Raw genomic sequence first — 16,815 nt, 5'->3', positions numbered from 1 at the left:
TGTGATATAGCTGCGAGAGAAACTCAGAAAAGTCCATAGAAATGAGTTCTTGCTTTTTACCTGATCCTCAGGAAGGAGAAGGGATGGTGTTTGTTAGCTGCTCAAGAAGATGGTGAAAGTATTTTTTAAAAAACATCATATATTAGATTATTTTCTGTAGCAAATGTTACTTATCTTCCCTACATCACCCCCACCTTTTGTTTAAAACAGATCTCATTGTCTTAGACCATGATTTTACTTTCTGAAATGGGCTATGTTCACTGTTGTGCTGCTGCCCTCTGGTGTCCGTGGTGGTGGTGTCACAGTTCAGTCTGTATTTCTTCCTGTGTCCAGACTTTTCAATTTGGTTTCATTTTGTTTATATCAGGAAGATATTATTAAATCAAAAGAAGATATGCTGATGTATTTTAAGACCTGGAATACTGTAAAATATATAAAGATCACATATTGGCTGGAGCTTAGGAGTCACACTGCCTAGGTTGGAGTCCTGGGACTGTGGTTTGTAGTTTACCATAGTCAAGTTAACCTTTCAAGCCTCGGTTTCCTCAAAATGATAGTATGTATTTTTTATGATTGTTATGAAGATTGAATTAGACAGTATAGACAAGGCAGAACAGTTGAGCATTCAGTGACTTTTAGCTTCTCACTGGACATGAATTTGAGTAACTCCTGAAACTAACGGAGGACAGAGGAGCTTGGCATGCTATAGTCCATGGTGTCAGACACAACTTAGCGACTGAACAACAACAAAATAAATATTGCTAATTATTAAATAATGTCATCCAGAAAATATATTGTGAATTATGTTACTAAATCTAAATATCCACATAGAGTTGTCAAGAGCGTGGTACTTACAGTATATATGTGTTTGACCATTAGAATCCCTTTAAAAACTGGAAAAAATTTTGAAGACTATATAGGTCATGCCCCTTCATAAAGAAAGAAAGTGAAATCCAAGGACACAAAGCTAGTTAGTTGCAGAGTAACACTGTCCTGGATCTTCATCTGCCTAGTACTGTCTGAACTGTGTACTGCCTTTCAGTTCCCTGCAGTGGAGCAAAGCAGAATCTTTGTCTTGTTGTAATTGACTGTATCATTGTTTGAAAGACAGTGGAATAGAACATGAAAACCTTTAACTTTTTATTTTGTCTAATTTTGGTATAATAAAAATGATAAACCAACTAGAAAGAAATCCTCTCTGCCATATTTATGCATGAATAGTTATTTAATACTCCTGATAGTAACTTTAGAAATAAGTGCAGATAATGTGCCATGGTTGTATTTTCCAGTCTTCTTCTTCTCCTGTGTTTGCAGGATACCCTATGCATGTCTGTATCACTGTATTTATCACTTTAGGGGAACATTTTAGTAAATTTTTTTCTTTCCCATACTGGACTATTAATTCCTTGAAAAGGGCTATTTCAGTTTCAATACTGTATATCTAGTGGTTAGTTCAGTTCCATTCAGTTCAATTGCTCAGTCGTATCCGACTCTTTGCGACCCCGTGAACCGCAGCACGCCAGGCCTCCCTGTCCATCACCAACTCCTGGAGTCTACCCAAACCCATGTCCATTGTGTAAGTGATGCCATCCAACCATATCATCCTCTGTCATCCCCTTCTCCTCCTGCCCTCAATCTTTCCCAGCATCAGGGTCTTTTCTGATGAGTCAGCTTTCCGCATCAGGTGGCCAAAGTATTGGAGTTTCAGCTTCAACATCAGTCCCTCCAATGAACACCCAGGACTAATCTTCTTTAGGATGGACTGGATGGATCTCCTTGCAGTCCAAGGGACTCTCAAGAGTCTTCTCCAACACCACATTTCAAAAGCATCAATTCTGCATTCAGCTTTCTTTATAAGTCCAACTCTCACATCCATAACATGACTACTGGAAAACCCATAGCCTTGACTAGATGGCCTTTGTTGGCAAAGTAATGTCTCTGCTTTTTAATATGCTGTCTAGGTTGGTCATAACTTTCCTTCCAAGGAGCAAGCGTCTTTTAATTTCATGGCTGCAATCACCATCCGCAGTGATTTTGGAGCCCAGAAAAATAAAAGTCAGCCGCTGTTTGCACTGTTTCCCCATCTATTTGCCATGAAGTGATGGGACCAGATGCCATACTCTTAGTTTTCTGAATGTTGAGCTTTAAGCCAACTTTTTCACTCTCTTCTTTCACTTTCATCAAGAGCCTCTTTAGTTCTTCACTTTCTGCCATAAGGGTGGTGTCATCTGCATATCTGAGGTTATTGATATTTCTCCCAGCAATCTTGATTCCAGGTTGTGCTTCTTCCAGCCCAGCGTTTCTCATGATGTACTCTGCATATAAGTTAAATAAGCAGGGTGACAATCTACAGCCTTGACGTACTCCTTTTCCTATTTGGAACCAGTCTGTTGTTCCATGTCCAGTTCTAACTGTTGCTTCCTGACCTGCATACAGGTTTCTCAAGAGGCAGGTCAAGTCCTCTTAGAGCAATATAATTTGAAGAGGATTCAGAGTTGAGCCTCTGAATGTTGAAGGAAGGAAGCAGTTCTTCAGGAATGAGTAGTGGTTTGACACATGAACATTCTGAAGATTTGTGATAAGTGAGAAACTTACAGCAGTTACTGTTCTTTGGCATATCCAGATTTAAGGGCGGTCTTTCTCGTCTCATCTGCCTTTCTTTATGGTGTGTCTTTCTCTTTCTGTGATAGTCTGTTCTGTCTCCCTTCCCTTCTTTCTTTGCTAGATTCTTTTCAGTTCTCCAGCTATAGACCAGTTTGTACGGGGGGCTAGGTAAAAAAGGGAGGGGAATTGAGATAAGCCAGCCGAGAGCATTCAGCACAGATCATGTTGAAATGCCACACTAAGCCCTGGAGCTGCGGGTGTAAATAAAACTGATTTTCTGCCCTTGAGGGTGGAATAGTAAGGGAAAAGGGTGGGAAAAAAGACATTTCCAGTGTGATGTAACTCCAGTGAAATAACCTGTTAAGGACTAAGAACAATGAAGTGCAGAGGAAGGAGGTCAGTAGTCGCCTCTTAGGGGATGGAAGCTGTTCTAGGAGCTTCATGGGCCTGTCATCTAGAGTTGAATAGGAGCTCCCATGATGGACCAGTAAGTTCAAGCACAGAACATTTACCTTTTAACACTGTCTCTTTAAAGAAGCTCACTTTTCCTCTGACCTCTGGATTTGTTAGTGTCTGTGTCCCTCTGCTGCTAGCACCCACTTCCACCCAGACCTGCTCTTACGTGAGAAAGTAGGGGTGCCACAATAAGGCATTTGATTTTAGTCCTGCGGGGAAGTGTCAGTGGCAGCGCAGATCATTGGAAGTTATTTTGAAGTGTGTTTGTTTCTGCTATTTCTTGAAGGGATATTCCTTGACTCTTCTACAGTTATCCTAAGGAGTGCTACATTTTCTCATTGTTAATTTGTATGCTTTCATTCACATTCTTAAGTTTGTAAGTTGGAATGTTGCAACATAAAAAATGAGTTTTCTCCTGACTGACTTTTTTGCTTTCCCAGTTGCCAAAACAAAGGAGATTTGGCGATGGAGGCTTTGTTGGAAGGAATACAAAATCGGGGGCATGATGGGTAAGTTTGCTTTTGACCCTAAGTTTCTCACTGAGTTTAAAAAGCATGTCTGAGTTACGCCTCTGACCATTTTGTGCTTTGGGCACAGAAGCAGAAATGTGAACAAAATCTAGGCTGATCGTGTCATGTTTGTGGACAGCATGTCTCCTTGGGGTGTTTCCCTCATCTCAGCAGTGTGAAGCTGGATATTTTCTGTCAACCCACTTTACATTTTCGACTTTTAAAAAACAAAAGGATTTTGTGACACTAAGAGCAAATGATTTTTTTTTTTTTAAATATTTAAGCCTTAGTAGTTATTTCTCTGTGGCCATTCCTAGAAACCTCTTTGAATCCAATACATTTGTGTCCACTTGTGTTTTTACCTTTGTAATATCTGACATCTCCTGAAATATTGAAGGACATCAGTAAGTTTACAGGAAGATAGATTGTAGTAAGTTGCTTATAATAAGTTGGAAAGAAGTAGTTGAAATAAATTTGGCTCAAGGAAGAATTTCTTAAGACAGTTCTTAAAGTTGTATTGTCATTTTTCTACTTGTTTCCAAAGATTTTTATTTGCTTGGCTAGCTGAGAATATGACGTATGCTTGCCTGGATTCTTCGGAAAGCTTCCCTGAAATGTTAAAGATGAGATAGTTGTTGGTTGTGGAAGTCTCACTCCCAAACCAGACTTCCATCAGTCTGTGTTTGGCCACATGATGTAGGCTTTAGGTTGGCTGCTGGAGGAAGACTGTTCTGTGGAATAGCTGATCACCTTATGTGCCTTAAAGGGAAAAGCTCAGAGATCCTGTTTTTTACTTCTGATTATTTGTTGACATTGTTCCACCTTAGGTAGGTTTACATTTGCTCTGTTTTTACCTGTGAAAGATGAAAAGCCACTTGGAGATATGTTCTGTGTTCTTAAGGGTCTGTTCTTATTTATAGGGGATTTTTGACATCCTGTGAAGCAGAACTGCAGGAGCTCATGAAACAGATTGACATAATGGTAGCTCATAAAAAATCTGAATGGGAAGGACAGACACACGCTCTAGAAACTTGCTTGGACATCCGTGAACGGGAACTTAAGGCTCTCAGGAGTCAGTTGGATTTGAAACACAAAGAGGTAATGCAGACGATTTGCTGCTCTTATTGATATTTTCACTTTGCCTTTTATTAGGTTGGTGCAAACGTAACTGTGGTTTCAGACCGTGAATTTTAAATCATTATTCAGTTCAGTTCAGTCACTCAGTCGTGTTTGACTCTTCGCGACCCCATGAACCGTGGCACGCCAGGCCTCCCTGTCCATCACCAACTCCTGGAGTTCACCCAAACCCATGTCCGTCGAGTCAGTGATGCCATCCAACCGTCTCATCCTCTGTTGTCCCCTTCTCCTCCTGCCCTCAATCTTTCCCAGCATCGGGGTCTTTTCAAATGAGTCAGCTCTTCGCATCAGTGGCCAAAGTATTGGAGTTTCAGCTTCAACATCAGTCGCTCCAATGAACACCCAGGACTGATCTCCTTTAGTATGGACTGATTGGCTCTCCTTGTAGTTCAAGGGACTTTCAAGAGTCTTCTCCAACACCACAGTTCAAAAGTATCAATTCTTCTGCATTCAGCTTTCTTTATAGTCCAACTCTCACATCCATAACATGACCACTGGAAAAACCATAACCTTGACTAGATGGACCTTTGTTGGCAAAGTATTGTCTCTGCTTTTTATTATAATTATGCTCAAACACATCTTTATTAATCAAAATGGGAACCATTATATTCAGCACATTTTTGCCAATAAGAAAGAAGTTTGTTCCTGTAGCATACAGATCCCTGCCTTGGGATTCCATGGACTCTTGGAAAGCATTTCTGCCTCCTGCTAGTTGTGAAAGTGTGTTCACTGAAAAAAGTTGTTGAGATGCTTGAAAAAGTGGTAGTTGGCGAGAGGTCGGCTAAATACCGCAGATGAAACAAGACTTCGTAGCCCAAGTCATTCAACTTTTGAAGTGTTGGTTGTGTGATGTGCGGTGGGGCATTGTCGTGGAGAAAAATTGGGACCTTTCTGTTGACCAGTGTTGGCTGCAGATGTGGCAGTTTTTGGTGCATCTCCTCAATTTGCAGAGCATACTTGTAGATGGAATGGTTTTGCCAGGATTCAGAAAGCTGTAGTGGATCAGATGGGCCGCAGACCAACATACAGTGACCACAACCCTATTTTTTGGAGTGTTTGGCCTTGGAAAGTGCTTTGGGGCTTCTTTGTGGTCCAGTCACTCAGCTGGTTGTCTCTGGTTGTCATGTGAAATCCACTTTTTGTTGCGTGTCACAATCAGGTCAAGAAATAGTTCATTGTTGTTGGGATTTTTTTGATTTGTGGTCAGCTCACGAGGTACCTACTTATCAAACTTTTTCACCTTTCCAATTTGCTTCAAATGCCAGATGACTGTAGAATGGTCAACACTGGGTTCTTTGGCAGCTTCTCATCTAGTTCTAAGAGGATCAGCTTCGACAATCCTCTCGGTTGTTGTTAGCTTCTTACTGCTGGTCACTGTGCTCCTCATCTTTAAAGTTCTTATCTTCTTTGCAAAACTTCTTGAACCGCCACTTCATTGTAAGTACATTAGCAATTACTGGACCAAATGTGTTGTTGATGTTGCAAATTGTCTCCACGGCTTTATAACCCATTTGGAACTCAAATAAGAAAATTGTTCAAATTTGCTTTTTGTCTAGCATTATTTCCATAGACTAAAGATAAAATAAATAGCAAGTAATAAGTCATTAGCAAAGAAATATAAAGTGAAAAATGTGCATTAAAATGATGTATAACAATCACACTTAAGAATGCATTCCAATATCAAATGGCAGAGTTCAACAATGCAAAACTGCAATTACTTTTGCACCAACCTAGTATGTTTCTTATATATTTGTTGAAGAAAGCATTTAAGTTTTTTTTAAACTCAATTTATTAAAACAAAACACCGATCACTCATTTTTTCCACCCTCTGATCCAAGTTTTGCCTCTTGTAGCCACCAATGTGTTTTCTTTATCTTTGAGCTCATTTTTTGTTTGTTTTTGTAGATTCTACATGTAAGAGAGATCAGACAGTATTTGAGTATCTGTCTTTCTTTGTCTGAATTACTTCATTTAGTGTAATGCCCTCAAGGTCCACCCATGCTGTGGCAAGTGGCAACTTTTTTGTTTTTTATGGCTGAATAATATTCTTTATATATACACATATCCCATGATTTATCTATTCATTCATCAGTAAATACTGAGGTTGTTTCCACATCTTTGTATTATAAATAATTCTACAGTGAACACGAGGATGCATGTATCTTTTTGAATTAGTGTTTTTTAATTTTCTTCAGATAAATACTCAGAAGTGAAATTACTAGATTGTATGGAAGAGTTGACTCATTGGAAAAGACTCTGATGCTGGGAGGGATTGGGGGCAGGTGGAGAAGGGGACGACAGAGGATGAGATGGCTGGATGGCATCACTGACTCGATGGACGTGAGTCTGAGTGAACTCTGGGAGTTGGTGATGGACAGGGAGGCCTGGCGTGCTTCGATTCATGGGGTTGCAAAGAGTTGGACACGACTGAGCGACTGATCTGATCTGATCTGATGGTAGTTCTATTTTTAATTTTTTGAGGAATCTCTGTATTATTTTCCATAATGGTTGCGTGAACGTAAGTGTTTGCAAACAGTGCACAAGGTTTCCCTTTTTGTCTGCGTCCTTGCCAATACTTGTTATTTGTTGTCTTTTTGATATTAGCCATTCTGCAAGGTTTGAGTTGCTCTCTCATTGTGGTTTTGATTTTCATTTCCCTAATGATTAGTGATGTTGACCATCTTTTCATGTCCCTGTTAGTTATCTGTATGTCTCCTTTGGAAAAATGTCTATTTGGATCTTTTGCCCATTTTTTCATTGGATGTTTTTTTTTTTGTTTTTGAATTTTTTCATTGGATGTGTTTTTTTGCTTTTGAATTGTGTAAGTTCATTGTGTGTTTTGGGTGTCAACCCTCTGTCAGTTACTAATGTGCAAATATTTTCTCCCATTCAGTAGGTTGCCTTTTTCATGTTGTTGATGGTTTCCTTTGCTGTGCAGAAGCTTTTTAGTTTGATGCAGTCACACTTGTGTATTTTCCCTTTTGCTGCTTTTACTTTTTTTACTTTCGCTTTTGGTACAGATTCAAAATATTATCACTGAGACCTATATCAAGGAGCTTACTGCCTATATTTTCTTCTAGGAGTTTTATGGTTTCAGGTCTTAATGTTCAAGTCTTTAATCCATCTTGAGTTAACTTTGTGAATGGTGTAAGATAGTGGTTTAGCTTCATTCTCTTGCATGTGACTGTCCAGTTTACCTAACATTATTTATTGAAACTGTCTTTCCCCATTGTATATTCTTGGTTTGTTAGTCATAAATTAATTGACCATATATATGTGGGTTTATTTCTGGGCTCTTTTTTCTGTTCTCTGGATCTAAGTCTCTGATTTTATGCCCATAAAACTTTACTGTTTGCATGTAATAATAGCCTTATAATATACTTGGAAGTTAGGGACCATGGTGCCTCCAGCTTTGTTCTTTCTCAAGATTGCTTTGACTGTTCAGTTCCATACAAATGTTAGGATTTTTTTGTTTGTTTTATTTATGTGAGAAATGCCATTAGAATTTTGATATCTACTGCACTGAAGTTGTAGATTGCTTTGGATAGTAGTGCCATTTTAACAATAGTGATTCTTTCAGTCTTTCATCTTTCCATTTATTTGTGTCTTTTTCAATTTCTTTTGCTAACATTTTGTAGTTTTCAGTATACACATATTTCACCTTGTTGGTTAAATTTACTCCTAGGTGGTTTACTATTTTTATGCAGTTGTAAATGGGATTATTGTCTTCAATTTCTCTTTCTGATAGCTTGTTATTAAACACAATAGATTTTTAAATTGATTTTGTATCCTGTAGTATTACTGAAATCATTTATTAGTTCTGTTGATTTGTGATGGAGTCTGCGGTTTCCTAGCTACATTCATGTCATCTGCAAACAGTGACAGTATTGCTTCTTCCTTTCCAATTTGAATGCCTCTTCTTTCTTTTTCTTGCCTAACTATTCTGGCTGCAGCTTCCAATACTCGGTTGAAGAAAAGTGGTGAAGTGAGCATCCTTGTATTATACCTGATCTTAGAGGAAAAGCTTCAGGATTTTCAACATTGAGTATGTTAGCTGCATGCTTGTCATGTGTGCCATTATGTTAAGGTATGTTTCCTCCATACTAGCTTTGTTGAGAGATTTGAGATTTTTATCGTAAATGAGCGTATTTGAGTTTTGTCAAATATTTTTTATGCGTCTATTGAGATGATCATAGCATTTTTGTCTTCATTTTGTTATATAGTGTATCACATTGACTCATTTACAGTTGTTGGACCATCCCTGCGTCTCTGAAATAAATCTCACTTGATAATGGTATGTGATCCTTTTAATGTATTGCTGAATATTTTGTTGAGAATTTTTGTATCTATGTTCCTCAGGGATATTAGTCTGTAAAAAAAAATTTTTTTTTTGTAGTACTTTTGTCTGGTTTTGGTGCAGGGTAATACCGCCCTCATAAATTGTGTTTCATCCCCCTCTTATATTTTTTGGAAGAATTTGAAGAAGATTGATATTGATTCTTCTTTGAATGTTTCATAGAATTCACCAGTGAAGCCATTTGGTCCTGGACTTTCATTTGTTGAGAGTTTTTGATTACTGATTCAATCTGATTGCTAGTGATTGGTCTATTCAGACTTTCTGTTTCATCGTCATTTAGTCTTTGAGCATATACGTTTGTAGGAGTTTATCCATTTCTTCTGGTTTGTCTAATCTGTATGCATATTATTGTTCATAGTAGTCTGTATGATCCTTTGCATTTCTGTGGTATCACTTGTAATATCTCCTCTTTCATTTTTGACTTATTTATTTCTCTTATTTTTCTTAGTCTAGCTAAGGTTTTGTCAATTTTATTTGCCTTCTAAAAACTAGCTCTTAAAGTTTCACTGATCTTTGTTGTCTTTTTAGTCTCTATTTCATTTATTTCTATTCTAAAGGACGACAGAGGATGAGGTGGTTGAATGGCATTACCACCTCAATGGACATAAGTTTGAGTAAACTCCTGGAGTTGGTGATGGACAGGGAGGCCTGGCGTGCTGCAGTCCATGGGGTCGCAAAGAGTCGGACACAACTGAGTGACTGAACTGAACTGAATCTTTATTTCCTCTCTTGTACTAACTTTGGGCTTTGTATTGTCTTTTTCCAATTCATTAAGGTGAAGTTAGATTGTGTGTGAGATTTTTCTTGCTTCTTGAAGTAGGTATTTATCACTGTAAACTTCCCTCACAGAACTGTTTTTACTGTATTTTATAAATTTTAGCATGTTAATGTTTACGTGTTTGTTTTTCTTAAGGTATTTTTGATTTCTCTTTTGATTTCTTCTTTGGCCAGTTGGTTATTCAGTAGCATGTTGTTTAATCTCCACATAGTTGTATATTTTCCGTTTTTCGTCATGTAATTTCTCATTTCATGCCATTGTGATTGGAAAAGATGCTTGATGCGATTTAAATATTCTTAAATTTATTAGGACTTGGTCTCTGGCCTAACATATGATTTATCTATCTATTAAAGATGTTCAATATATACTTGAGAAGAATGTGTATTCTGTTGTTTTTGGATGGAATGTTCTGTAAATATCTGTTAAGTCCATATAGTATAATATGTTGTTTAAGGCTGGTATCTCCTTACTGACTTTCTGTCTGGGTGATCTTTTCATTGATGTAAGTGGGGTATGAAAGTCCCCTATTATTATTGTATTGCTGCCTATGTCTCCATTTAGGTCTGTTAATAAATGTGAGACATATTTAGGTGCTCCTATTTTGGGTACATAAATATTTATAAATGTTTAATGCCCTTCTTTGTATCTTATTAAAAAGTATGTTTTAAAGGTTTGTTTTTTGTTTGTTTTTAATATAAATATAGCTAATCCATCTTTATTTTTTGGTTTTCATTTGCATGGAATCTTTTTCCACCCCTTTACTTTCAGTGTGTCCTTATATCTAAAGTGTATCTCTTGTAGGCAGCATATATAGGAGTGTGTTGCTTTTTATTTCTTTAGCCTTTCTATGGCTTTTGGTTGGATAATTTAGTCCATTTACAGATAAGGTAATTATTGATAAGTACGTGCTTATTGCCATTGTGTTAATTGTCTCCTAGCAGCTTTTGTAGTTTTTCTCTGTTCCTTTCTTTTGCTCTCTTCCTTTGTGGTTTGATGACTTTCTTTGGTGGTATTCTTATATCTGTTTCTCTTTCTCTTTTGTTTATTTATTGTAGGTTTTTGCTTTGTGGTTACCATGAGACTTACATTTAACAACTTATATCTATAACAGTCTATTTTAAGTTGATAACATCTGAAGTTTGATCCCATTCTGAAACTCAACATTTATTCTCATGTTGTATGTCTTAATGTCACATTTTATATATTTATATCTTGTGCATTTTTTAGCTAATTATCATAATCATAGTTTTTTAATTTAACCTTTATATTAGCTTTATTAGTAATTAACCCACTACCTTCACTATTCACTTTTCCAATGATAATTATCCTTTCATTTGTGTTCTTGTTACTAATTATAATTAATATCCTTTCTGTCAGCTTAAAGGAGTCCCTTTAAAATTTCTTATAAGGCCAGTTTAGTGGTGGTGATCTCCTTTTGCTTGTCTGAAAACCTTTATCTCTCCTTTGATTCTGAATGAAAACTTTGCCGGGCAGAGAATTCTTGAGTGGACGTTTTCTTCTTCCGGTACTTTGAATGAATCACGCTTTCTGGCTTACAATGTTTGTGCTGAAAGATCAGCTGATAGCTTTATGAGAGTTCCCTTGTACAGAGCTAGTTTTTCTCTCATAGCTTTTAAGATTCTCTCCTTGTCTTTAACTTTTGACATTTTAGTTACAATGTGTCTTGGTGTGGGTCTCTTGGATAGCTTCTTCTTAAATATAATTTGATTTATTTATCATTTGTGGCTGTGCTGGGTCTTTGTTGCTGCGTGAGCTTTTCTCTAGTTGTGGCGAGCAGGGGCTGCTCTCTAGTTGTGGTGTGCGGGCTTCTCGTCACAGTGGGTTCTCTTGTTGCCGAGCGCAGGCTCTAGGGCATGCAGGCTTCAGTAGTGCAGCACCAGGGCTCAGCAGTTGCGGCTCCTGGGCTCTAGAGCACAGGCTAAATAGAACAGTTGTGGCCCACGGGCTTAGTTGCTCTGAGGCATGTGGGATCTTCCCAGATCAGGGATTGAACCCATGTTTCCTGCATTGGCAGGCAGATTCTTTACCACTGAGCCACCAGGGAAACCCTGGTAGCATCTTGTTTGCAATTCTCAGGACTTCCTGGATTTGGATGCTTGTTTTCTTGCCCAAGTTAGGGAAGTTTTCAGCCATAATTTTTTCAAATAAGATTTCTACTCCTTTCTCTCTTCCTCTTTTAGGAGCCCTATAAAGTGAAAGTCTGTTTGGTGTTGTCCCATAAGCTCCTGAAGCCATCTTCACAGTATTCATTCTTTTTTTCATTTTGCTGCTCTAACTGGGCGTATTCCATTGCCTTGTCTGTGAGTTGACTGCATCTAGTTTGCCGTTGCGGAGAAGGCAGTGGCACCCCACTCCAGTACTCTTGCCTGGAAAATCCCATGGATGGAGGAGCCTGCTGGGCTGCCGTCTATGGGGTCGCATAGAGTCGGACACGACTGAAGTGACTTAGTAGCAGCAGCAGCAGCAGCAGTCTGCCGTTGAACCCCTTTAGTGTGTCCTTCAGTTCAGCTATTGTATTCTTTGGTTCTATGATTTCTACTTGGTACTTTCTTATCTTTTTCTTGTCTCTTTGTTGAAGTTCTCATTGTGTTCATCCATTCTTCCCAGTTCAGTGAGCATTTTTGTAAACTCTTATCAGGTAGTCCTAAATTACTTACCTCCATTTCATTAAGGTTTCTTCTGAGGTTTATTTTATGTTCATTTGGAACATATTCCTCTGTTCCTTGACTCTCCATTTGTTTCTGCACAGTAAATGAAATAACCACCTCTTCTAGTGTTGAAGGAGTGGCCTTGTGTAAGAGATGAACCTTGTAATTCAACCCTGCCTCAGCTTCTGGGTGTTTCTCAAACGTCTGTACTTGTCAGGGCAGCCTATTATATTTTTAGCAGCACCTAGTAGTTGAGGATGTGCGAAGATCTGTCATTGTCCCAAAGTGGAGAATCTCAGCACCTAGATTCAGACTGACTGGAAGCTGGGGCAGCAGCGTTTATAGTATGCAAGTATATACAGTTCTGAAGGGCTGCAGGAGTAAGCCACATTGGTCCTCAGAGCCAGGTGTTTGGAGGTCACCACGTGGGCTCCATGTGAGCTGTTTTCTGGGTAATACTTCTGGGCTGGAGCAAGGCAGAGGGAGAATGCCAAGAAGGTATCCACAGCCTACGTTCTTTGAGAGCAACTCCATAGGCCACTAAATGTGAGCCAAACCTGAAGCCTACTCCTTAGGACAAAGGTCCAAGACAAGTAAAGGGGACTCTTTCACAGAAAGCCTGGGGAGTGTGCCTCATTCTACTTTCTGTACAGTGCCGTAAGGGTGGTAGCCTGCTAAGAACTATCCCTCTGATTGCCATAGTCCTGTGGGATCCAGGAATGCAAGTCCTTCCAGTCACCTAGAGCTAGATAATCAAAGGGAGACCCCTGGGCACAAGCCATGTGTACAGCCGTGCCATCTGTGCACTGGAGGCAGCAGAGTGTGAAAGCAAAGGTAGTGCCCTCCAAGGTCTCTGGAAAGGACTGCAGTCAATGCCAAGATGCATGCCTAATCAGAAGCTTGTCCCTTAGCAGTCATGATGATCCATTAGTAATCTCCTTTCACAGAAAGAATGCAACTCCAGGGTCTGTTGCCTTTTGCTGTGCCTTTGTGATAGTAGCTGTTTAAGAACTCTTTCTCCTTGGGTTGCAGTCCTGTAGGACCCACGAGTATAAGCCCCACTGACCACCTTTGCTTAGTCGCTCAGTCATGTCTGACTCTTTGTGACCCCATGGACTGTAGCCCACCAGTGGGGATTCTCTGGGGATACTGGAGTGGGTAGCCATGCCCTCCTCCAGGGGATCTTACCAACCCAGGGATTGAACTTAGGTCTTTCCCACGTTGCAGGCAGATTCTTTACCGTCTGAACTACCAGGGAAGCCCAAGAATACTGGAGAGGGTAACCTATCCCTTCTCCAGGGGATCTTCCCAACCCAGGAATTGAACCAGGGTCTCCCGCATTGCAGGTGGATTCTTGCAAATCCACCAGGGAAGCCCCCACTTACCGCTAGAGCCAGTTAATGTAGAGGTGTTCTCTAGCAGTAGTCACAAAAATCCAGGCACCTGACTAGGGCATGAGCTCCTTTCTGGGTGACACTGATTATAACAGTTCCTTAGGACCCAGAACACGAAGCTCCCTTGGTCTCTAGAGCCAGGTAATCTAGAATCATATCCTGGGCAGGAGCTGTAAAGATCAGGACATCAGAGAAAGTTTCTCTTCCAGGAGATAGTGGTGCTCTGGAGCATGAAAAAGGTGATACCTTCCAGTCTTTGTTTCCAGAGTGTTCCAACAGGGTCCTAGCTGTGTGTGTTGAATAAGACCCCTGTCCCTTTAGCTGAGGTTTTAATGGTGGGCCTTACTCACTTTAAATCTAGCCCCAATTGGCTACCTCTGAGCTGGACTCTGGAATGGGTGAGTCCAAGCACATGAGCCCTCTAAGAGGTGTTTCTCAGGTTGCTATCATTTTGTGGATCTTGGGACACAAGACCCATTGGTTTTCAAAAATTAGATGTTTGGGGGCTCACCTCTCAAGTGCATGTCTTAAAAGTTGGGGTGCCCAAGGTGAGGTTTGAACCCTTTGCTCCTCAAGGAGAAGCTCTGAGTTTTGAGTTCCCTTCTGGTTATCGTTGCTACACTAGGGGTGAGATTTATGGTGAGATTGTGTCTCCATCTCCTCTACAGGTTTTTGTATGGTTTTCTTTTCTTTTGTCCAACGTGTAGTTGTCCCTCAACCAAGCTTTAAGTTTTTTTCCAAGAAGAAATTGTTCCATGTTTAGCTGTAGATCCAGTGAATCTGAGGAGGGAGGTGAGTTTAGAATCTTCCTACATCGCTATCTTGAATTGTTAATGCTCTCTTTTTATAATGCATAGAAAGTATTTGTATGTCAAATTCTGTTTTGTTTTTTTTTTTTTCAGAAGAAAAATTCATTGGTGAAAGTGCATAAGAATGTTAATGTTTTTAATATTTCAAGGATCATGTTACCTTGGTCACATGTAGTACATATGTAACTTCTTTAAGAAAATGTAAAGGGAGTCACACGATCATTCTATTACATGCCCATGTTGATAATCACTGAGTTTAATGAATGTTGTTTTTGGCCACATTGTATGATTAGTGTAAAAAGTTAAGCTCAGATTCAACAATTTTCTTCTTTTGGTTAGGTTTAAAATAAAACTCAGAAAACTTAAAAAAAATGTATATTTATACTTGTTGAAAAGGGGAAAAGAAAGAAAAGAAGAAAATAAATATTATTTATGATCTTACCACCCAGTGTTATTGATGATTTTTGGGAAAAGTTTAATAACATTTGCTAATTGATTTCTCTTAATTTAGCTGATACAATAAAAAGAACATTGAATATTGGAAGAGAAGCAGAAGGCATATATAAGTGCAAAAACGTCCCCTAAATTTCTGGCATAAATACTAATCTCAGAAGGATTGGAAGGACTGTAGGTAAACACTGGTCCCAAGTCCCACTTGGATGGGCTTTCCTACCAGTAGGATCACCACTCATTAGTGCTGTTGTTCTGCTTCTTAAGGGTACTTCTGTGAGTGATACATTGAGATTTTGATTCTGTTGATGGTACTGCATTTATCAAGAATATCTTAGAAATGTTTCATGTCACAAGGAAAGTGTTAGGCTTCATGAAGTGTTTTTCTCCTTGTCAAGAGAATCTGTCAATGGTTGACCTTTTGCAATTTGGGTCATAGCAGTACAGTTGACTCTTGTACAATGTGGGGGTTAGATGCATTGACTCCAATGCACTCAGAGATCCACATAGAACTTTATAGTCAGCCTTCTTTATCTGGTGGCTCAAATGATAATGAATCTGGCTGCAGTGCAGTAGATCTGGGTCCGATCCCTGGGTTGGGAAGATCCCCTGGAGAAGGGAAAGGCTACCCACTCCAGTATTATGGCCTAGAGAATTCCAGCCCATGGGGTTGCAAAGAGTCCCACACAATTGAGCTACTTTCACTTTCACTTTCTTTCTCTTTATCTGAGAGTCCACATTCATGAATTCATGTCGCTCTGTAGTATTTATTGAAAAAAAATCTATATATAAGTGGACCCATGAAGTTAAACCATGTTGTTTAAGGGTCAACTGTACATAGTTACATTGGCTATGTTAGATTGTGTTCTGAGATGCCACTTGCTAAACTGGAATTTATTTTAAAATTTGGGTAGACTTTTGAGAATGTACTTTAAAGTTATATCTCATGAAAAGATACTGAAGTTACTGAAAAAGTGCAAGGAATGATAATCATATATATATATATTTTTTATTTGTAATTTAGGTAGAGTCAGTGCTCCTTGGTAAGTTACTTTAGTTACCACTTCTTTATTTCTCCTGGGGCAAAACACAAGTAGTTCCATTTAGTAAGTTAAGGTGATAGTGGTTTCCTAGTTAAACACTGTACCGTTGACCCTTGAGCAACCTGGGAGTCAGGGGGCACCAATCCCCCATGCAGTTGCAGATCTGTGTACAATTTTACAGTTGACTCTTTTATCTGGGGGCTTTCCTGGTGCCTCAGACAGTAAAGAATCTGCCTGCAATGCAGGAAACCCGAGTTCAGTCCCTGGGTCAGGACGATTTTCTGGAGAAGGGAATGGCAACCCACTCCAGTATTCTTACATGGAAAATCCCATGGACACAGGAACCTGTCAGGCTACAGTCCATGGGGTCACAAGGAGTCAGGCATGATTCAGTGACTAACATTGTCGCTTGTATCTGTAGTTCTGAATCTGTGGATTCAACCAGCTTTGGATAGTGCACTATGTAACACGTGTTTAATGAAAAAAATTCCCTTATAGGTGGATCTGTGCAGCTCAGACCTATGTTGTTAAGGGTCCTATCTATATATGTAGATACCTAGGTTGTTTATTTTGTTAGAAACTCCCATGTATGTTTCTGTGAATTAAAGA

The 16,815-nt window shown here is 39.2% G+C and overlaps 1 protein-coding gene across 9 annotated transcripts in view; it reads left to right on the top strand.

Annotated features, from left to right (window-relative positions):
- Window positions 1–16,815, top strand: part of CEP63 (centrosomal protein 63) — a 77,790-nt gene that overhangs the window by 7,754 nt on the left and 53,221 nt on the right. For 7 of the 9 annotated variants that reach the window (XM_061421043.1, XM_061421023.1, XM_061420993.1 and 4 more), the window contains 2 exons: window positions 3,501–3,569; window positions 4,490–4,667. The exons of 1 other annotated variant lie outside the window; for it this stretch is intronic. In XM_061421043.1, the coding sequence (XP_061277027.1) occupies window positions 3,526–3,569; window positions 4,490–4,667 (222 nt within the window). In that variant the 5' untranslated portion in view covers window positions 3,501–3,525. Of the gene's footprint in view, window positions 1–3,500; window positions 3,570–4,488; window positions 4,668–16,815 lie in introns of those variants that run through there. One more of the 9 variants, XM_061421073.1, reaches the window with a different exon arrangement.

This window comes from Bos javanicus, chromosome 1, assembly GCF_032452875.1.
Source record: "Bos javanicus breed banteng chromosome 1, ARS-OSU_banteng_1.0, whole genome shotgun sequence".
Taxonomy (NCBI): domain Eukaryota; kingdom Metazoa; phylum Chordata; class Mammalia; order Artiodactyla; family Bovidae; genus Bos; species Bos javanicus.
Note: the sequence above shows the minus strand (reverse complement) of the source record. Positions and strands in the feature narration are given on the sequence as shown.